Source organism: Choloepus didactylus, chromosome 2 (assembly GCF_015220235.1).
Source record: "Choloepus didactylus isolate mChoDid1 chromosome 2, mChoDid1.pri, whole genome shotgun sequence".
NCBI classification, from domain to species: Eukaryota; Metazoa; Chordata; class Mammalia; order Pilosa; family Megalonychidae; genus Choloepus; species Choloepus didactylus.
Window position 1 is genome coordinate 114,655,310 of NC_051308.1, and position 22,214 is coordinate 114,677,523.

The 22,214-nt window shown below is 41.0% G+C and overlaps 1 protein-coding gene and 1 pseudogene across 5 annotated transcripts; one reads left to right on the forward strand and one right to left on the reverse strand.

Annotated features, from left to right (window-relative positions):
* The first annotated feature begins 3,254 nt into the window (after positions 1-3,254).
* Positions 3,255-21,920, forward strand: TDRKH (tudor and KH domain containing). Of its 5 annotated transcripts, none has more exons than XM_037825969.1 (14): positions 9,350-10,639; positions 11,180-11,283; positions 14,844-14,992; positions 15,755-15,861; positions 16,470-16,659; positions 17,381-17,520; positions 17,631-17,961; positions 18,807-18,967; positions 19,156-19,328; positions 19,560-19,624; positions 19,923-20,074; positions 20,279-20,380; positions 20,645-20,741; positions 21,192-21,920. In XM_037825969.1, the coding sequence occupies exons 3-14, from the start codon at positions 14,869-14,871 to the stop codon at positions 21,410-21,412; spliced, it is 1,863 nt and encodes a 620-aa protein (XP_037681897.1). In that variant the 5' UTR covers positions 9,350-10,639; positions 11,180-11,283; positions 14,844-14,868; the 3' UTR covers positions 21,413-21,920. The 5 variants fall into 5 exon arrangements, with proteins under 5 accessions (XP_037681898.1, XP_037681899.1, XP_037681897.1 ...); XM_037825972.1 differs by lacking the exons at positions 9,350-10,639; positions 11,180-11,283 and adding exons at positions 14,441-14,515; positions 20,925-21,016 and having other exon boundaries at positions 21,192-21,327; XM_037825970.1 differs by lacking the exons at positions 9,350-10,639; positions 11,180-11,283 and adding an exon at positions 3,255-3,317.
* On the reverse strand, positions 9,484-11,583 carry LOC119526669 (annotated as a pseudogene).
* Positions 21,921-22,214: the final 294 nt, after the last annotated feature.

Below are 22,214 nucleotides of genomic sequence, written 5' to 3' on the forward strand. Positions count from 1 at the left end.
TGAGCATTGGCTACATGTTTGTGTTCACTTTTTGAAAATTCATCAAAATGTACACATTATTTGTGCACTTTTTCATATGTATATTGTACATCCATTAAAAAAACATCAATGGAACAAAATGAAAAATCCAGAAATAGACCAAAATGCATATGTCATTTTGGATATTATAAAAATAGTATTCAAAAACAATGGGGGAAATATGGATCATTCAATAAGTAGGGTTAGCTAAAACAAAACAAACAAAAGGAAACGTGGCTCTCTCTTTCACACCTTACATCAAAATAAATTACACATCTCTAAAAGATTTACATACACAAAAAGACACTACAAATGTATTTGAAGAAAACCCAGAATTTAAAAAATAATCTTCAGTAGTGAGAGGCTTTTCTAAATATGAAATTATCAGATAAAATGTTGATAGAGTCAACTATACAAAAATTTAAAATATTTGCATAGTAAAAAAATCACCATAAGCAAAGTAAAAAGACAAATGACAAACTGGTAAAAGAGCAAAATATTTTTAACTTATATATGGACAAAGAGCAAATGTAGGAAAAGACCCAATTATCAAAAAAATGTGAACAAAAGATAAAACAGAATTTGCAAAAAATAAAATGCAATTCTCACTTGTAAGAAAGGAATAAGTTTCGTTTTCACATAGAGACAGCATGGAATAAGGGAAATGGAGGCAAAACCAGTTTAAACAAGCCCCAGACAAAGAGAAGAGAGAATCTGCCTGATGTAAAGAGACATGAGGTAGTATCAGAGGCGGGAACTCACAGCAAAAAAAATAAAAATTGGGGGGGGGGGGCATTGGCTAATCAGTTCAAAATCTCAATAATGAGCTAATTGGCTCTCTGGGATTGGCTGTACAAATTAAAATCTCAAAAGATGAATTAGTTAGTGTTCTCGGATAGGCTGTAACCTCTGTAGTACCCAGTCAATGGGGAAACGGGAGGGACTTGCGAATTAGGAGTAGGAGATTTAAACATCGCCATTCTCTTCCTCGGGCGCGCCAGCCTTCCGCGTGTTTGGCTGGACGCCCCATCTTGCAAGATCGTAAATAAATTCTTTTCTCCTCCAGAACCGAGAGAGCGTTTATTCCCTCACAGGTACCACTTTATTTCCGACACACTTAAACATAATAAAAATGCTTATAATAAGAGAAATGAAAACTAAAATTACTTGAACCATTTACACCATTTAGATTGTCAAAAATCAAAAAGTTTGATAACACACAATGTGTTATCAAACAGGTCCTTTTCAAACATTGCTGATGGGAGAGAAAAATGAGTAAAACTTCTGTGGTAGGCAATTTGCCAATACTATGTTTACCAAAATCCTTTCAAACATTGCTGGTGGGAATGAAAATTAGAAAAATCTCAGTGAGAGGAAGGCAATTTGTAAAATTGTGTCTATCAAATGAAAAAAACAAACAAAAAAACACCTTTTTGACCTTGTATCTGCATAAATATTTATCATACAGATAAACTCATATACCAGCGAAATGAAGTATGCTTGCATATCAATATGTTAGATGACTGCATAAATGTATCTTAATACATCACTCAGGCATCTATGTAACTATGAGACAAACGTGCTGCCATGGAAAGAGTTCTAGGATACATAAAAGAAAGTTGCGAAACAGTATGTATAATACATATGTATAGTATCTATTGGGAAGAATATATAAAATGATTGTTAATCATAGAATATCTCGTGAAAAATTACTAAGAAACTGGTAAAACTAGTTCCTTTGGGGTGATGAACCGGTGCCTGGGGTGGAGATGGGTGATAAGGAAAGAAGAAATACCTATTCATTGCAGTAACTTCTTGCTCCTTTTGAATTATATGTAATGGGCATGTACTACCTATTCAAAATACCTATTGTTTTTTTGTTTTTTGTTTATTAATAGAAAACGAAAAACTGAGGCCCAAAGATAACTTCCTAAAATGACCAAAGATTCATTACAGCTTTCATTCAACAAACGTTTATTGAGTGCTTATTACGCGCCAAGAATCGTGGTACAAGCTATTGCGAAATATCTCCAAAAGACAAGGAGGGCCCATCCCTTTGTTTCCAAGATGAGCTCCTCGCGGGGTGGGAGTAGGAGAGGAGAGTGAAGGGTGGGGTTGGAGGAAGGGGGTTGGGAGCAGGAGGGAGCGGGGACGGAGGAGGGTGGAGAGGAAAGTGAGGGGGAGGAGCAGTGGGGGGAGCAGTGGGGGCGTTTAGACTCGCGGCGAGGACCGTAGCAATGCAGCCCAACCGTTCTTAACGGTCCAGGGCCCCGGAACTGCGGCTGGAATTCAGTCTACCAAAGCAAACCGTCGCCTTCAAAAACCCACCCGGTTTCTCGCCCCCGCAGAAACCTCGCCCTGGCTGGTGCTCCGCGTCTGTCGCCTCGACCTGATTCCCTGCAGGCTATTTCTTCCCCAAATCCCCAGAGAAGGGCGGGCCCCTGACGCCCGCACTCCCCGCAACTCCCTTACCCCGGGGCTGTCGGAATTCGGGTCTCATCGGCATCTCTCTTGCTGCCCTTTCGGTCCATAACGTCTGTTAAATCCTTGGCAGAGAAATAGAAGAGTGGGTCCTCGCTTTCTGCGGTGCAGTTCCTTTCCCTGGGTCTTTCTCCATCTATGAAGCCTATTTTATGTTTTCCCAAAAAATGTTTCCAAGTCTCCTGAGCCCTGTCAGGGTATGGGGGACCGATCGAGGCCAAAGATGGCAAGAACAAACAGTGGTGGAGCGTCGTCCCTCATGAGCCGCTATGGCAATGGTCACTGGGTTGTGCAGTGGCACTAGCTTTGTACAACGGCGCCAATTTTGTACGAACGGTGACACGCACGAGTGATTCAATCCTTTCATCCCTTGGTCCCAGCCTTGAGAGAACGCATTTCTCCCTAAGCCTTAGGAGGTGACGCCTCCTCGGTAATTAGCCAAAGGTGAGCTATGAGGACTCAGTGACGCCTCTAACACGCTTTTTAATTCTCTGCAGGTGCGATCCCTATTAATGCGCTCCGCTTTCCCTGAATCCTATTGGCTGACCTGGTGGGCCGGCTTTTGAATTCCTTCCTGATCATTGGGTATCAGCGCTCAGCAGCTACGTCGCTCAGGGGCAGCCCCCGGAAAGATTGGTATGGAGGGAAAGACGATTGGTCGGCCTGGGAGCGGGGCCTTGATTGGTGCGGGCGGGCCGCGGGGGCGGGGTAGTGCAGGCTGGAGGCCGGCAGGCGGGGTTCCGAGTAGTGGTGCGAGCGGGAGGTGGCGACGGCAGCTGGGGTGAGGTGCGGGGCGGACGCGCTACTGTCGAGGAGCGGTAAAGGCGGGCGCCGAGAGCGGAGGTTTGGGGAGTGGGAGAGGCTGGGCCGGGGCCGACCCGGGCAACATGGAGGCGGAAGTGCGGTCGAGGGAAAGGAGGCGTCGACCCTGGGCGAGGCGGGATGGGGGTGGGGTGGTGGTGGTGGTGGTGGTTTGGGGACTGGTGGGAGCCCCAGGTTGGAGACTGTTTCGGGGGCAGCTCTACCTCCGGGAACTAGTAACCGTATCCAAAGGGAACGCTGTGGTCCCAGGGGGAAGCCATAGTGGACCCGGTCCAAGAAGGTTTGCCCCGAGTCAGTTTGGGCTCTTCTGCTGATCCTTTTTTGAGCAGAAACGCCATCAGATTATCCTTTTGCCTTTTATCTTACCAGCTTTTTCTTTAGTTATCTCTGCTAGGATGACTGTTTACATCGTGAGAATAATAAATTGGGTTTTTTGTTTGTTTTTACAACTTCCCTCCTTACTCCTTAGTGCAGATGTCGTCATCGTGGAGTTTGGCTGAAGACTCCGATTTCATTTATACCTTCTTTTTAGCGTGAGAAAAACGGGTTGACGCTTTTTGTACTCACTGGTTTTAAAATAACTGCAGCAAGGATGAGAAGATTGAGCTACTTCAACAAGCATATTACCATGTTTTAGGTACTTTGTGGATTCTATTTGTTACAGGTATTGCAATGAGATGGATATCCTTGCCCACATATCCCTCACAATGTAATTTAACTCTTAAGATGTTTGTGAAACAGTGACACAAAAGTAAACGTTAGTTATGCATATCAAATAGTTGTTAGCAACTGTTTTTTTTTTCTCTTGAAAGTTGTGGGTTTACAGAACAATCATCCATAATATACACTATTCCCATAAACCACCCTATTGTCAACACTTTGCATTGGTGTGGAACATTTGTTACAATTGATGAAAGCACATTTTTATAATTGTTCCATTAATTGTAGTCCATGGTTTAACTTAGGATTCATTGCATACTGCAGTTCCATGGATTTTTTTAAAAAAATTTTGTTCTCTTACCATATATATACAACCTAACATTTCTGCTTTTTAAACACATTCAGATATATATTTCATTGCTGTTGATTACATTCTCAAAGTTGTGCTACCATCACCACCAGTGTCAGGAAATTCCAAAGTTGGATTTTACTGAAAACCATTGTCTAGCTACCTTTCTCACTTAAAGGTGACCCATATGTCCTCTTATCTTGCAACCCCCACAGGGTCTGTGGTCTAAGTGTCTCTTCTTCCTTCCCATTCAATTTTAAGTGGAAAAAAAAGAAAAAAAAATGAAACACAAGCTAGCATTCAGTACTATACTGAATTATTTCTGTTTGCACCATATTTTTTCCCACTTTTATTTCTTTTTTTAAAGGGAAACTCATAGCATGAAGGGATATGTAAATTATAAACAAAACTGAGCTTGATTAATCAAGTATATACTCATTCTACAAGGTACCAGCTGATAACTCAGCAGAAAGTTCACTTGTAATGTCTGAAGAAGAGTTAGTGAAATTTAGCTTTTGGCTTAAATAGAAGTAAATTTATTCTTGTCATGGACTTTCATCTTCCTGCCACCTCTCCCCACCCCCCTTACTGCAACCACCAAATTATTAATATTCTTTATCCCAAACAGGACCATCTACCAGGTGCTGGAACCAGAAACCTGATGCTAGCTCCTTGGCTCTACCTTCTGCCTTTCCATAAATCAATTCCTAGGTCTTGTGGAATCTACCTGTTAAAATTCTGTCTAATCCATTTATGCTTTTTCTCCACCTGGACCAGCCTCCAGACTGGCCTTGGTGCACCCATTTTGCTGCCTTCAATTCCTTCTCACTATAGACACAGCCGATAATCTAGAATTATAAGAAGGCATGTGTTGTGAAAGGATATTTGGGGTACTAGGGAAGCCCTTAGCAGTGGAACCCAATGTAGTGTAGAAGGTCGGAATTGAGGGGGCTTTGGCTGCAGAGCCAGAGGCATGTCACATATCCTTTTCCCTTGGTCATGATAGTTCCTGAACTGAAAAATGCTGTTAGTCCCTTGGGACTCCTTAAAGAGGTGCAGTCATGAGTAGCCTTCAAAACAGACTTCTTTTCGTTGTGCACCACATTGTGTAGAAATGACTAATTAGCTTTGTGATCTTAGGGCAATCCTTTCATATCCCCAGGCCTCAGTTTCCCCAACTGCAGTGCTATTAATGGAATCTCATCATCTCTGTGGTCTCTTCTAATTCAAAATTCTGTTTTCGATGCTCTATAAGCATGAATTATAACCAGAAAAGGTGGTGTTAAAAGCAGACAACATTAGAGTGCTGATCAAATTATTGCTCTTTTCACAGGGCTAGATTTTGTTTCCCAAAACCTTTAACACCAGCAGACTCTTTAAGCAAACAAGGGAAAGGCAGCTATGGAAGAGCAAGTAAAGACCCCCGCCCATTAAGATAAAACCTTCCTTGCCTGACAAAGAACTCCATGAAAGCAGCTGTTAAGTCTGCCTTGACTGTTGTGTCCCCAGGGCTATGCACAATGGAAACTCAATATTTATTGTTTTGAATGCAGATAAACATTTGCATTTTAATGAGGTGGTTTTCAGCTATGCACCATGTAAAAAATAAGCTTTAAGTTCTAGCTCCTCCCAGCTGTTGCATTAACTGAGAACTTATATTGTCTTTGCATTGCCATGTAATTTAACTAATTGTTTTGGCATTTATCTTTCCTGCTAGATTGTGAGTATCTTAGGACAGGAATTCTTATTCCTCTTTGTATCCCATCATGCTCAGCTCATGACAAAGGGATAGCATTATTTAACTGAGGCACATTAATAGTGAAGACGAACTTCATACTTTAAAGACCATATGAAAAGTTATATGAAGTGATCAGAAGAATATGAGAAATCAAATATTTTCTAGACACCCAGAGTAAACCATCTCTTCATGTAAAAAAGTAGCAGTTTGAGGCTCGTGTATTTGAAAATTATTTAACCAAAAAATCTCCTTCATGAACCAAGCTTGTTCCTTTGGTATATACAGAAGTATTTACATGATGCTACCCTGACTTTCTCAGAGAGTGGTGAAAGATTTGCAGACTGTTTAAAAAAAAAGAATAATAGAAAGAAAATGGTTTTTATACAGTGAGTTGGGGAAAGGAGCCTCATAATTGAGAACAAACAGACATTAAACTCTTTTTTTCCTACCCCCTAAAAAGAAAGAAAGAAAAAATTCCCTCAGGTTGTGATTCAATATCTAGAAGTGATACACTGGATCTACTGAGTAACTGATTACCCATAATAGGACACTTAAAAAGAGCCCCCAACCAAAATAATTAAAGGAGATTTTGCTTATCTTCTGAGGCCGTGAGTTTTGGCATGAGGTAAATTAAATGCGTTTAAAACTATAGGCTAGAAAATAATAGATTTGACAAACTTCTGGCAGTTCCCTGAAGAACTTTATTCAGTTCTGGGTCAGTAAAGCTCTCTGAGATCAGATGCAAATTATGGTCTTCTGTGTGACAAGAGTAAGAAATCTACCTCCAGTCTCCTTAATGGGATTTTTATCTGCTTCTCAGTGTGAGATTACCATGCTAGATCCTCTCTTTTCTGTCTTCACTCTTTTCCTGAGAAGGTTTCAGGTATTGCCCATTTAGATTCAAAGTTTTATTCCTGAGTAGGTTCTGTATTAATATTTTTTTTTAGCCTTATTGGGATACAGCTAGGTTTTCGTTTGTGTGTCTGTGTGTGTTTTAGAAGACTTTTTTTTTTTTTTTTTTTTTGTATATCATAATCATTTGGGTTGGATTTTTGAACCTGGAGGCGAATTATAGCATAAATTACATCTTCCTCACTCATTTTTTTCTTTTTTCTTCCTTGCAATTTCATTGAGATATAGTCACATACCATACAATCATCCAAAGTGTTCACAGTATCATCATATAGATGTGCATTCATCACAATTTTTTAACATTTTCATTACTCCAAAAATAAGAATAAGAATAAAAGTTAAAAAGATCACCCAAAACAGCCAATTACCCTCATCTTCCCCTATTATTCATTTACTTTATTGTCCCCATTTTTCTACCCATCTGTCCATATACTGGATAAAGGGAGTGTGAGCCACAAGGTTTTCACAATCACACAGTCGTACCATATAAGCTCTGTAGTTATACATGCATCTTCAAGAATCGGGGTTACTGTGTTACAGTTCAACAGTTTCAGGTATTTCCTTCTAGCTATTCTAATACACTAAAAACTAAAAAGGGATATCTATATAATGTATAAGAAGAACCTCCAGAATGACCTCTTGACTCCATTTGAAACCTCTCAGCCCCTGAAACTTTATTTTGTTTCATTTCTCTTCCCTCTTTTGGTCAAGAAGGCTTCCTCAATCCCACTATGGCAGGTCTAGGCTCATACTCAGGAGTCATGTCCCACGTTGCCAGGGAGACTTACACCCCTGGGAGTCATGTTCCACATAGGGGGAAGGGCAGCCAGTCCACCTGCCAAGTTGGCTTAGAGAGAGAGGACACATCTGAGCAACAAAAGAGGTTTCCTGGGGGTGACTCTTAGGCACAACTATAAGTAGGCTTAGTCTCTCCTTTCCAGTAACAAGCTTCATAAGGGCAGGGCCCAAGAGCAAGGGCTCGGCCTACTAAGTTGGTACTAAGTTGGTAGTTCCCAATGTTTGCGAGATATAAGAAATTTCCAGGTGGGTAAATTTAATGTTTCCACATTTTCTCCCAGTCCCTCAAGGGGGCTTTTCAAATACTTTTTTATCCTCTGCCCAAATAACTCTGGGATGTATCGGGTCTTCATGATAACCTGTCCAAATGAACCAGATCTCACTCTTTATTGAAGGTTCCATGTAATTATGGTGTTTGAATAAATTGACCATACAAGTTAGATATATAGTGTTTCCTCGCTTATTTTTAAGCAAACCTAGTTAAAAGGCACATTGTATTTTGTCCTACTAGATTGAAATACATGAAAATAAAAGCTGCCTTTAGTTTTTCATCACTTACAATGTTTTCCACCAGTATTCGTTTATTCATTTTAAATGTGTTGATCAAAATAAAGAATAAAGATATCTGGTACTGTTCCCCCTGAGAATTTAGGTAAAAGGAAGAGGTAGGAGCTTCTGTACTCACTTTATAAGGTTTTTAAGAAGCAAATAATAACCCTGACTCTGGGCAAAGGGTTAGGTAACCTCTTTGAGCATGTGTACTCTTCTGTAAAAATGGAGTTAATATTTCCTACTCTACAGAGTTGTATGGAGAGTGAATGAAATAATGTGTATAAAGTGCCTGGTATAGTAGCTACCAAAAACGTTTGTCTTTTCATCTTTGAATCTTTTGTGTCACAATAGCATCTAGCACATAGAAGTGCTCAGTAAATGTTGGTTGTTCTGTACTGGGGAAGCCAGTAGTCTAGAAAACACAGACATAACAGATAAACAATTACATTACAGTGCAAACAAATGCTCAGTGGAGGTAATCGTACATGGGGAAGTGTGAACTCAGGAGAAGGAGTGTCCTAAATCATCCAAGGGAAATCACAGGCCTCAGAAGAGGAGATGGTATTAGAGCTGAGACTTGAAGAAGGCATAGAATTTTTCCGTAGTATCAGATAAGATAATGAGTAAGACTAGGAAGACAGACGTGATACATGTGTCAGAGCAAGGATACTTAAGAAAGCACATTGTGTTCCCCCACTAGAGGTGGGGTTAGAATATGAGGCTGTGAGGATGGTAAGCAGAGATCAAATTGTAAAGAAACTTTTGTGCCATTAACGAGATTACATTTAGGTAACAGAAATGCAGAAGAGGAAATTTATTCATTCATTTGACAAATATTTATTGAGAAGCTACTGTGTGCTAAGCACTAGGGATATAGAAAAACAGAAAAATTCTCGCCCTTATGGAATTTACATTCTAATGGGAAGACACTCAAGATGAAGTAACCATTGTAATGACTTTGGCTTTTTTTCCCCCAATAGCAGAATTTGATTCAGTAACACTTGAGGATGAATATATATATTCATACTTTTGTATATATATATTTATTACATATGGATAGTCAATGTATTTAGCAGACATTCCCCCCACATAACTTATTCGCCAATTTTCAGTAAACACTTGTTCACAGATAATCCATTTGTCTTATATGAAGTTAGGCAATATCAAATGTTCCATTGTGGTTTCCATCTTCTTCAGAATCATCTTCTAAAGTTTCAAGTTCTTCCATATATGCCTGAAGAGTTCTTGTAAGGTTAATAAATCGGACGCGTGTGCTTGGCTTATTGGTATTCCCCATCACATCAAAAAAGCTTTGTTCACAAAAGTGCAGTAACATAGCTAAGTAGAGACCAGAGCTGATAAAACTAATATTCAGCTTGTTCATCTGCATGAGCTCTATGTAGTCCATGAATATGAAAATCCTCCAGGGTAAGCTGCAGCTTTTCTTTACAGAGTTCACAGGTGGTTACAGCCTCTAATGAAGAACCAGAGTTAATTTTGGCCTGTAACCACTTTTTTATGCATTCTTGGTGGACATACTGCAAACTTCCTGTGCACTTGCAAGGCTCTGTTAGCAAACTAGATGATGCAGCTGCCATTTGACAGATTCTACAGAAGTCACCTTCTTCAGAGTCCTCTAGAAGGAGGCTCTCTTTGATTTTCTGAAGTCTTTCTGGATATCTTGAAGGTACACTTTTAGTTTCCTCACTTTATCCATCAGATGAATTCCAACCTGAAGGAATCTCTACAGTGATCATGACATTGTCAGATTACTTCCAAGTGCTGGGGGAACTGCAAATCAGAATAAGGAACCAGGAAGAATCCCAGTTATTCCTGCATTTCTTCCACTTTGAGCCGAATCTGATGTGGAACCACATGTAGTGGCACTGCTTGATGCTGCAGGTGCTTGTGATCTGTTGGTGGTAGCCCCAACAGAATCATTCTGTGCTTCAAGGTGAACCATTTCATTAGATATACTTCTAAATCTATTATGCACTCTAGATGGTATATCAGAGGTAGGTATCCTTGAAGATTCATCTCTTCCTTCTCCCCTCCTTCTAGAAAACAAAGATGTGCATCTGTTTCTAAGTGAGGAGGATAACCATGGTCCTGTATTTCTACCTTCAGATTCTTGGTTAAAATTTTCTGAATCTGACTCAGAGCTATGATTTTAGCCCAAGAAGTGACAAACCCCATCTTCTAATAAATCAGAATCCTTGAGAAGTTTCCAATGCCCTATCCTCTGGCACTTCAGAAGTTGATGCTGCATTACTATGAGACTGCGAGGCTGTTAATACTCCTGGAGAAATGTAAGCATTTTCAGAACTCAGTGATCTTGTATTCTAAGAATCCTGACTAGATCTTCATGGAAAAAAAAAAAAGTATATGACATACTGGAAGCTATACATGACAGTAATCTGGTTATATGCTTCCCTTCATTGTCAGAAGATTCTTGAAATGATCTTTGAGATGAACCACCCCTTTCCGAACTGCTTATGGTTGCGGTTTCATAATCTGTTTGAAATATAGGAAAATCTAGGCTGTGTACTGCTTTGGGGAGATTCCAGTTCTCCTGAACAAAAGTTTGATCTAAAACAATTTCTGCTAGAGTCCCTAGAACTTAGTATAAACTGATGTTCAGAAGACAATAGGTGATTAGTAGATGTATTCAGTTGTAAAGTGTTCACTGAATTCTCTTTTGATCTTGCTCCCTGTGAATATGAGGAAGGAACTCTATCTTGAACATATGATGAAGCTGTGTAATCACTACTTCAGTGACTATAATCCATAAGATTACTAATGGAGGAATCTGCTCTCCTCTCCAAATCTCTCCTCTCTCATTAATTCAGTTCCGAATGATCCAGGTACCACTGACGATCTGGGAACTTTACTTTGTCTTCAAGAAGAATCTGATACTGCATTTAAACTACTTCCAACATTTCTCCCAGTTGAGGTAGATACACAGTTTGTTCAAGAATGTTTTAGGTCTTTTTAAATCATGATCCAATTGCTGGTTTTGTGATCTTGTGCATGCTCTCTCAGTTATCTCAGTTTTTCTGTACCATGTGGATTGAAATGGTGATGCAGATGCTGATGTAGACTTATATTCAGAATCCATTTTAAAAGAAGAGTCTCTTGGGTGATAGGTATCATATAAACTACTTCCTCTGCTTCCAGACATCATCCTAGCACTTAAAGAGCTCCACGGTTGAACAGAAATTCTTCTTGGAATCCTTGAAGGTTTAGACTCCATTCTTTAGGTTTTCTTCACTGAGGAATGGCCTATGGCATCCGGAACACCTCTTTAAGCTGGCAAGGGAGGTGGCTGGCATCTGCTTGTCCTTTGCTCCCAGGTCGAGTTTCAACATGGCTTTCTCCAAAATGTCTTTGGGCTTCTGTCTTTGCTCTTCTGTCTCAGCTCCTGTTATGTCCTTGCTTCTTTCCCCCAGGGTGTTTCTCTCTAAGCACATGGGGGTCCTCTTTTAGCTTCTCCAGGGCAAACTCTGGGCTTCATCTCTTAGCTTAGCATCTCCAAATGTCCTTCTGTGTGAATGTCCAAGCATCAGCCATGACTTTGACTTTTAATGGTGATGAGATGGGAAACCTTTGGAAGATTTTGAGCAGATGAGTAAAGTTATTTGACTTACTCCAGCTGTTGTGTTGAGAGTAACCCAAGATGATTGCAGGGTGGATAATTAGGAAACAGTTGCAACAGTCTAGGCAAGAGATAATGGTTGTCATAGAGCAGGGTCATAGGAGTAGAGAAGTAAAAAGTGGCCAAATTCTGGATAATTTGAAGGTAGAGCTGACAGGATTTGTTGATAGGCTGGATGTACAGTTTGACAGAGAAGACAACTCTAAGATTTTTTAGTCTGATCAACTCAAAAAACAGAGTTCCCTTTACTGAGATGACAAGACTGTAGGAAGAGGGGTGTTCTGGCTTGCTAAAGCTGCCGTTATGCCAAATACCAGAAATGAATTGGCTTTTATAAAGGGGGTTTATTTGGTTACGGTCTGAAGGCCATGAAAATGTCCAAATTGAGGCATCAACACAAGTATACCTTCACTGAAGGAAGGTCAGTGGGGTCCAGAAAATCTCTGTTAGCTGGGAAAGCACGTGGCTGGCATCTGCTGATCCCAGGTTGTGTTCCAGCTTCTCTCTCAGCTCCTTTGCGTTCTTCAAAATGTTGCTCTTGGGGCATTTTGTCCTCACTTAGCTTCCCCGGAGCAAACTCTGGCTAGCTTCAGTCTGCTTTCAATGGCCATCTCCAAAATGTCTCCCTCAGTTGTTCTCCAAAATGTCACTCACAACTGCTCTAAGCGCCTTCTGTCTGTGAACTCTTTTATAGGACTCCAGTGATTTAATTAAGACCCACCCTGAATGGGTGGAGTAACACCTCCATGGAAATTATCTAATCAGAGGTTTCACCCACAGTTGATTGAGTCACATCCCTATGGAAACAGTCAAAGGATTCCAACCTAATCAACATTAATATGTCTGCCCCCACAAGATTGCATTAAAGAACATGGCGTTTTAGGGAACATAATACATCCAAACTGGCACAAGGGGTTAAGATGAGGACCTCAGTGTTGTCAAGTTCAAGATGCCTATTAAATGTCAAATGGAGATAACAGTAGGCAGTTGGCTATGCAAACCTGGAGTTCTGAAGAAAAGTCCTAGTTGGATCTGTGAATTTGGAACTTATCAGTATATAAATGGGCTTTAAAGTCAAACCATGAATGAGCCTGATGAGATCACCAAGGAAATGGGTATAGGTAGAACTGAGAAGAAGGTGAAGCATAGAGCTTTGGGCACTCATGTGTTTAGAGTTAGGGAAATGAGAAGGAACTAGCAAAGATGACTGATGGAGGCACCAGAAAGGAAGGAGGAAAACCAGGAGAGAGTGATATCATGGAAAGCAAGTGAAAAAAGTGTTTCAGAAAAGAGGGAGTCACCAACTGTGCTAGATACTGTGGTGAGGTCAGGTAAGATGAGGACTAAGAATTGATCATTGGATTTAGCAATATGAAGTCATTGGTGACCTTGACAAGAGTAGTAAGATTGGACTCAAGAAGAGAAATTGAAGATAGAAATATTGACTCACTCTTGGGTTTTCCTGTAAAGGGAAGGAAAGAAATGAGAAATAGTTGGAGGAGTAAGTAGAGTCAAAAAAGGGTTTTCTTTAAAAAGGGAGAAATAATAACATGTTTATATGCTAACGGAAAGAACCAGAAGAGAAGAAACCATTAATGCAGGAAGAGGAAGGAGAACTGGTGAGGAACACTTTTATTAGAGACATCAGTGCTGGGAGCACAGACGGTTCATCCATGGCCACAGAAGAATAGAGTATTTAGGTGCAGATGGAGGAAGGTGGGTAAATACGGGAACTTGTGGATATTTTTTCTGAATGTTCTACTTTCTCAGTGAAAAAGGAAGTAAGGATACAAGTTGAAAGTGAGGATGGGGAAGGAGGTGCTAGAGGTTTGACACGAGAAGAGACAAAAGAATTGTCTGGGAGGTTGAGAGAGTATATGGAATAAGGAAATACAGTGAGGGACATGTTAAGATTTGCTTGGCAGCAAACCAAAGATAGAGTATTAGAGACTAATGGCAGGAAGGCCAGTAAGAAGGTCATTGAAGTGGTCTAAGTGAGATTTGATAAGCATCTGTATCAGGCCAGTTGTATTGTCGTTGGAGTCACTAGTATATAGATGGCATTTGAAGCTGCAGGTGTGGGTGAAATTGTCCACAGAAAGCAGAATAACAATAGCAGTTGGATAGAGGATGTAGGAAAACAAACCCCAAACTCAGAAGGATCCTCCAGGGATATAGAAGGAAAAACTAAAAGAAAGAGGGCAGAGAATCTAAGGAAAGAGTTTTGTGGAGGGAGTGGCTACCTTCCTGCTGCTCAGAGAGGTAAGATGAGATAAGGCTTCATACATGAGCTCTCATGTACAGGAAGTTGTAGTTTTGGTGAACGAGTAGAGCAGAACCCCCTTTAACTGTTCGCTGAGGAGTAAATAGAAATCAGAAGTAGAGATAGTATATAAAGACTGTACTTCCAAAAGTAGCAAGGCCTATACTAGGGCTGGAATGGTGTTCCATGCAGAAACAACAGCTTCTGGAGAGACCTGGAGACAAAAGGCACAGGAAGGAGTTTTAAAGAGTTTGAGATGAAATCGAAGTACGTATTTTTAAAATGTGATTCATTTAGTAATTTTTTGTTCCTCTGTCTTTTAAAACTGTGATCGTTGTATCACATTTCTCCTTGGGGTGGGTGGGTGGAAGGGGAGGGAAGTATGTTTCTATTTAGTTGTATGGGTATGTGTCCCTCAGCTAACTTTTTATATATCCTTAAACCTTTTAAATGAATTTGATTTTGAGACTGCGAAACTTGAAATGAGAAAGTAGACGGTAGTATTCTTTCCAATAATATTTTAGTGTGTCCGTACTTCTCTGCCAATTTTACAAGTGTTGGGTGAAAGCTCTTTTCCCTCATTTACTTGTTTCAGGATGTAAGTAAGAATACAGCAGAAAATGTCCACTGAACGGACTTCTTGGACAAACCTGTCCACTATTCAGAAAATAGCACTGGGCCTTGGGATCCCAGCTAGTGCGACAGTTGCCTATATCCTATACCGCAGGTATAGGGAAAGCAGAGGTATGTAAACTCTATGACTGTGCCATGTAGAAATGTTCAGACTGTGTTTCTGCCTTGTTAAATTGAAATGAAAGCTTTACCCTTGCCAGACCTGGTATTGTTTGTTGGCCTGTAATTGGCTTTCTGTGAGGGATCTTTGATTGTAACTATTTGGTTTCATCTTTCTTATGTTCTTACTGTAAAGCTAGTCTATGGAATGAGGAAGCATTTTATAATTCCATTGATCCATTGCCTTTAGCAGCACCAGTGCTGCAGTGGGATGCGTGTGTGTGTGTGTGTGTGTGTGTGTGTGTGTACTCTTCTTTTTATATGCTCCTTCTCTCTCTTCAATTGTTAGAAGAAGGCAGTTTCCCCACAGGCTAGACCTAGAAAATTAAATGATTTGTGTACATATGTACAGATCAGTCAGAAGTTCTGAGTTTAACTGACTCCTCAGCCAACTTCTAACCTTCATTCTTCCCTGGAAATTACATATGTCTTGGGAAGAGTAGTTTGCCTAAAGCCCAGCACCTCTTCCTTGCAGAGCCTGAATACTTTTCCCATTTTAGCACCTGAAAAAGCATCCTAGAGAGAATGTCCATCTCTGGGTCTTTTTGGAGCTTCTAATTCCCACTCAGATATTACTTCTCCTTGTCATTATGGTTGAGATCCTCAGTTTATCTCTTAGATCAGTGTCTGTTGCACAGCCAGATTTCGGGGGGAGGGCTGGTAGGAGCTTTGGGTGTTAGATCTAAGCCTGATCTCACGAGATTATCTATGCAGAAGAGCGGCTGACATTTGTTGGGGAGGACGACATTGAGATAGAGATGCGGGTTCCCCAGGAGGCTGTGAAGCTGATCATTGGCCGACAAGGAGCCAATATTAAACAGGTAAGTGTGTGACAAGGCAATTGGCTTTTCCTGGGATTTACTCTTATTTATTGATTTTTTTTCATCTCCCTTCCCTTCCCCCATTCCACAAAACACACCCACAGTGTGCAAATTTTAATAGGAAAAAAACACAGAACTTTAGCAAGCTATGCTGTTTTCCTTCCAGAGATGAGTACTTCTCCTCCCTAGAGAATGGATGACTTAGATTGAAACCACGTCTTTTGATTGGATGATACTCAGCTTTGTATAGCACAAACTATTCATTTCTACCATGGAATTAATGATTTTTCTGCCTTGTTCTTCTCACCATGTTCCATTGTTCAGTTGGAACATCAAGAAAACAAAATATTTGATTCTTTAATCAAATTAAATTAGGGGGAAAAACTATTCTAATCCAAAGAGAAACTGTTTTGAATTAACTGTTGTTTGGGGTTTGTCACTAATCTCCTTCTGTAAGTACAAGTAATTGAGGACTAATTTTAGCATTCTGATTTAACTGACCAGCTCAGTCTACCTCCAGGATTTGGTTTAAAGTTTCCTTAGCTAGGACCAGATGGGACCTCTTCCAGAACATACTGCCATGTATCAATGTATCCTTTTCTCTGCAGCTTCGGAAACAGACAGGCGCTCGGATAGATGTGGACACAGAGGATGTAGGCGATGAGCGGGTGCTGCTTATCAGTGGTTTTCCTGTTCAGGTGTGCAAGGCCAAAGCAGCAATCCATCAGATCCTGACAGAGAATACCCCAGTGTCTGAGCAGCTCTCAGTTCCCCAGAGATCTGTGGGCAGAATCATAGGTACCACCGGATGACTTCTGCTATTTTCTTTATTCTTTATCTTTGCCTTTCTTTTTATACCTTCCCAAAGGTTTTTCCTGGCCTCCTCCCCCATTCACCTTGCTGAGAGAAAAAGACAGGGACATTGAGACCAGAATTTTACTCTTTTAGAGAACCAGTGATAAAATAAAACCCATTACCTCCAGAAGTTGTATAATCTGAAACTTAAAAATAGATTCCAGAAGGGTTCAGGTCAGTGTATTTACCTCATAAAAGATTTTTAAAGGGATGCTAAGGACATTGAGGTTAGCCCTAATCTTTCAGGATGGTGCTATAGAGAGTAGCTATTATGCTTTCCCCTAGAGTATTGCTTAGTGCTGCTGTGAGAGCCAGAGAAATGTCCCCTCCCTGGTCTAGTGTTCTGACCAGGTAGCATATCTTCTTAAGTGCTGGGGATATAAAGTATGGCCTTGCTGAGTGTCAGAAAATGGAAATGACATAGAGACATTAACCTAGCCAAAGTATAGAGTTTAAATAAAGTAGAAAAAGCAAATAATGCAATATTCTCCTCCCTACAGAAAGGGCTTCAGAAGCTCCTGGTTTCTATTTAACAGTTTATGTCCTGTTCAATTTGGAAATGAGAACTAACTCTCTTCTCCCAATATGTACAAATTAGTGGTTTCTCTAGTAGTTAGGGTTGGCAGGAAGAGAAGAACAGATTTTTGTGTATTATTCAATGCAGGGAGAGGTGGCGAGACAATTCGTTCTATCTGTAAGGCCTCTGGAGCCAAAATTACTTGTGACAAAGAATCAGAGGGGACATTACTACTATCAAGACTTATAAAAATCTCAGGAACACAGAAGGAAGTGGCAGCAGCCAAGGTAAATAGCTTAGAATGAAATCGTACCTAAGAATGAGAAGAACCTTTTACTCAGCCCTGGGACGGAGTATCTGGCCACATAGATGCCATCCCTTCTCTTATTTTCCACAGCACTTGATTCTGGAGAAAGTTTCAGAAGATGAAGAACTTCGGAAGAGAATTGCTCGTTCTGCAGAAGCAAGGGTCCCACGGAAGCAGCCCATTAGTGTAAGAAGGCAAGAAGTGACAGAGTCAGGTGGAGCTGGAGAGCCAGCTATATGGAAAAATGCTGGTGCTAGCAAGGAGCACCCTACACCACTGGCACTTCCTCCACGCAACGGAGGTGGCGACATGGCTGTTTTAGAGCCAGAGCAGAAAGAAGGTTCCTGGGAAAAAACTCATGGTGACAACCTTCAAGAGGAATCTGGAGCCCAGGCCAGTCCAGAAATGTCCATGTTTGAAAGTATGTAACAAAGAGGGAACCTGTTAGCCATAAGAAAGATGGAAATACTGGCTTAGAGGACTCAAAATAGGACATAATAAAAAATAGTTTCTATTTTCTTGATTACTTACAAGTCTATCATACAGATGTTTTTCTGATAATATTTTACTTGGATTAGTACTAAATATAAGTAATAGTTTTCTGAATACAAACCAGCTAATGATAAAGGAGATAAACACAAGGAAACTACTCTGTGAGTAATACATCAAATACTTGAATTTACGTGCTATCCTTTCTCCAAACATACTTATTAATTAAACAAAATACCCAGCCTGAGTTTTTGCCTGTCTCATTACTATGTTTTAAAATCCTTACTATTCAATAATGAAAAGGTTTGTAAGATTTCTCTTCTTGCATAGGTGCTAGGGTAGTTAGGGGAGACTAGGGCCTCCAAGAGGCTCACACACTTGTTCAGGGTCAGTAAGGAGTTAGTGGTAGAATAGGACCTGGAACAGACCCACATCTGTTGCTGTCAGTGTAAATTATCTTTTCACTGTTCTATGCTGTAGCTAGCTCATGGAAGATTTACCTTCAGTCATAGATGTGACTTGACTCAAATTCATGGCCCATGACCAAGAACTTAAAATTCTCTCTTATTACTCAGTTATATATAAAGATACAGAAAATAGCTTAGTACCTCTCTTTAGGATATTCTTCTATGATTCATCCAGTTGTCCTTCAAGCCATGTTTAAAATGGTAACAACCACTTACTACTTGCACTTCCCACCCCCCACCCCCAATGCAGTCTCCTCATTCCAGTCAGAGATGCTTCTGATATCACCACCATCCTTATCCCTGTGCTCAGTCCCCAGCCCTGACTTCAGTTTCCATGCTGACGAGTACCTAGAAGTCTACGTCTCAGCCTCTGAACACCCTAACCACTTCTGGATCCAAATCATTGGCTCGCGCAGCTTCCAATTGGATAAGCTTGTCAGTGAGATGACTCAGCACTATGAGAACAGTCTGGTGAGTTGTCATAGGGACAGAGATAGGATTTAATGGAAAAGGGGCACATTGTTTTTCATTGTGATATACTCTCTCTTTTCCTGTGATACTGCTGCTTATTCCTTCTTCTTTCTGTATTCCCTGTGCATCCATTTATTAATCTACCCATTCCTAACTCCCCTCTCCTGACTTCTCATCCCCATGTATAGCCTGAAGACTTGACTGTACAGGTAGGAGACATTGTGGCAGCACCTTTACCAACATATGGTTCCTGGTATCGAGCCCGGGTTCTTGGCACCTTGGAGAATGGGAACCTGGACCTCTACTTTGTTGACTTTGGAGATAATGGAGATTGCCCACTGAAGGACCTCAGAGCTCTCAGGTCAGTATCAAGTCAGGGCGGGAGTCAGACTGGAAGCATAACTATTGACAGCCCTGGCTATAGGGTGGTAGCTATTAGCACTTACCACCAGAGGTATTTGGAAGACAACCTATTAGAGAGTAGATGATCATCCTCTTATTCTGGGTTGGTTGTCTTTGTCTAAAAGCAAGGAATATAAGAATGCCCTTCATGGCCTTAGGATTCTAATTTCAGTCTTTTCTTTTGCTGTAGGAGTGACTTCCTAAGCCTTCCATTTCAAGCAATAGAGTGTAGTCTGGCACGGATTGCCCCCTCAGGTAATTAATAATATGGCTTAATGACCCTGCCTCTGCGTAGAATAATTTTCATATGAAAACATGGGAGGAATTTTCACATTCCCAGACTTCTTGAGTTCCGGGGCTTAAATGCTTTTCCTCACTGGCATAGAAAGCCACAGCCAGAAACTTGCCTGGCAGTCAGACTCACTCCCACTAGAGAAGATATAGGTGTCTTCCAGCGTAGAAAGGAATCATTCTAATTTCCCTCCAGGGTATAATCCCCACCCCTCTCTGCACTGACCTCTTCTTAGACCCTCCCCTACAATTATTTTGCCAGGTGAACAATGGGAAGAGGAAGCTTTGGATGAGTTTGACAGACTCACTCACTGTGCAGACTGGAAGCCCCTAGTGGCCAAGATCTCTAGCTATGTTCAGACTGGGATCTCAACTTGGCCCAAAATCTACTTGTATGATACTAGCAATGGGAAGGTAAGATTGGGTTTCACTCACTCCTCACTCTCTGTTTAGTATACGTACTGCCTCGTTTACTTTTTCTTTCCTAGAAACCCTTAAATTATATTACTCCTACTTCCTAAGATCCTGCTCACTGTCCCACCAAAGGAATGTCTTTAAAGTATTAATCCAAGCTCTTTTGTCCTGTTTCTATAATTCCTTTTTCATTTTTCTTCTCAGAAACTTGATATTGGATTAGAGTTAGTTCGTAAAGGATATGCAGTCGAGCTTCCTGAAGATGTGGAAGAAAACAGAGCTGTCCCAGACACATTGCAGGAAATAGTGAGTGAGCCATTGTAGTCATTTCTAGTGCTTCTTTGGGTGAAACCTGGTGTGTTGAAACACACGAGGGCTTCTAGCCTTGATACTTTATAGAGAACTTTCTCAGGGTGCTCTCAAAGTTGCTCCACTGATTGATCAAAGGAGCCACTGCATCCCTCTCAACAGCCAAACCCAACTGCCTTAACCAGTTCCTATGGGCAAAATGACAGGGTGGCCTCTCCTTTCCCACCAGCCAACAACGTTCTTTTATTTTCATCCCCTCAGGCCACAGAAACAGACGTCTCTCTAGGCAGCATGCTGACAGAGACCAAGAAGAGCCCTGGAGAAATATCACATACCCTGTCCTGCTTCAGCTTATCAGGTACAAACAGCATTTCCTCCCTAGAACATCTTTGGCGGTTACCATCTCTCAGTGTCTCCAAACTAGGGAGGTTAAGATTTGGTTCTTAGCCAGATCACTGAGCACAAAAGGCCTATTTCCCCCCCGGACCTCACTGGCTAGAATCAGGCAATGTCTAACTTTCTTTTCATTTCTGCTCGGTAGAAGCTGCCTCTATATCTGGTGATGATAACCTTGAAGATGACCACTTACTCTGAAGTCTGTGCTTCAGCTGGCTTGATCATCTGCTTTGCTGTGTGAGTGAAGCTGTCATCTATCTATCTGTAGCAACAGGAGATAATGAGGGGTGACAGCAGGGGCCTTGCTGCCCCACCTTAGTCCTTGTCTATGCATTGTTTTCCTGCAGCTTGACTTGCCCTCAGATTGAGCTCTTTCAAGCTTTTTGTGTTTTTGTGTTTGTGTCTTTGGCAGGATTTGGCACAGGATTTGGTGTCTGGAGAAAGGAGTCTATGATAAAAGAGGTCCCTGCAGTCCCTCCTTTGTTGTACACACAGTCTGGTTTGCTGTGGACCAAATGCATTATCTACTTCCGTTGGACTTACCAGAAAGATTGTGGGGAACAAGATGACAAATACACCCCCCTACTCTGCCCCTCTGAACCCCCTTTTCCATTGTTCTTCCTGGCTGTTTAACATCAGGCTCATTCCCATCTGCCAGCCCTAATGCACATTACTGCTAGGCTATGTCCTTTATGAGACTGGAAAACACCCAGGGTTTTGGTCATTGGAAGTGATGGTTCTGCAGACTTCTGACTCGTCTCATCAAGTGACTATGGTTAAGGGAAGTCTCTGAGTGGTGAACTGGGGACTCATAGACTGCAGTGAGTCAGGAGAACGCAGAGGTTAAAATCTGCATAATTAGATTAAAAAGCCTAGGGAACTAGGAAGATAGTACTGCCTCCCAAATTCAACTCTTGTTGTTGGAGACAGGGTTTTTGAAGCAACTTCCCAACTATTTCCCTGTAAACTTTGGTTAAAATACGAATAGAAGAGAGAAGACTCAGGAAATAAGTTGCTAGTGTAGTATCTATATATGTATTACACACTTAGATCCATAAGGAGAGAAAGAATATATATAACTTTGTTTAAATCATTTGAGGGATTCTTTGCTGAATAAAGTTCTCAAGAAAATTATGTGAAACCAAATGCTGATTGAATTGCAAGGTGGGTAAAGTATCCTTTGAGCCTAAGTTTGGTGAGAATTGCCAATGCCCATGCAACAGGTGTCTCTCCCATGCTCTCATTTCTCTAAAGTTACTTCAGAGTCAACCATTCACAAGAATCAAAATCAGTTTAGGTTTTGGCTGTGTAAATAAGAGCCCCACCTCAACTATTTGGAGGAAAAGGACTGCATTAGGATTCCAGACACCTGGGTTCCAGGAATAGCTTCCCACTGCAAACTTATTGTAAGACTTTAGACAACACATTTCCTTGC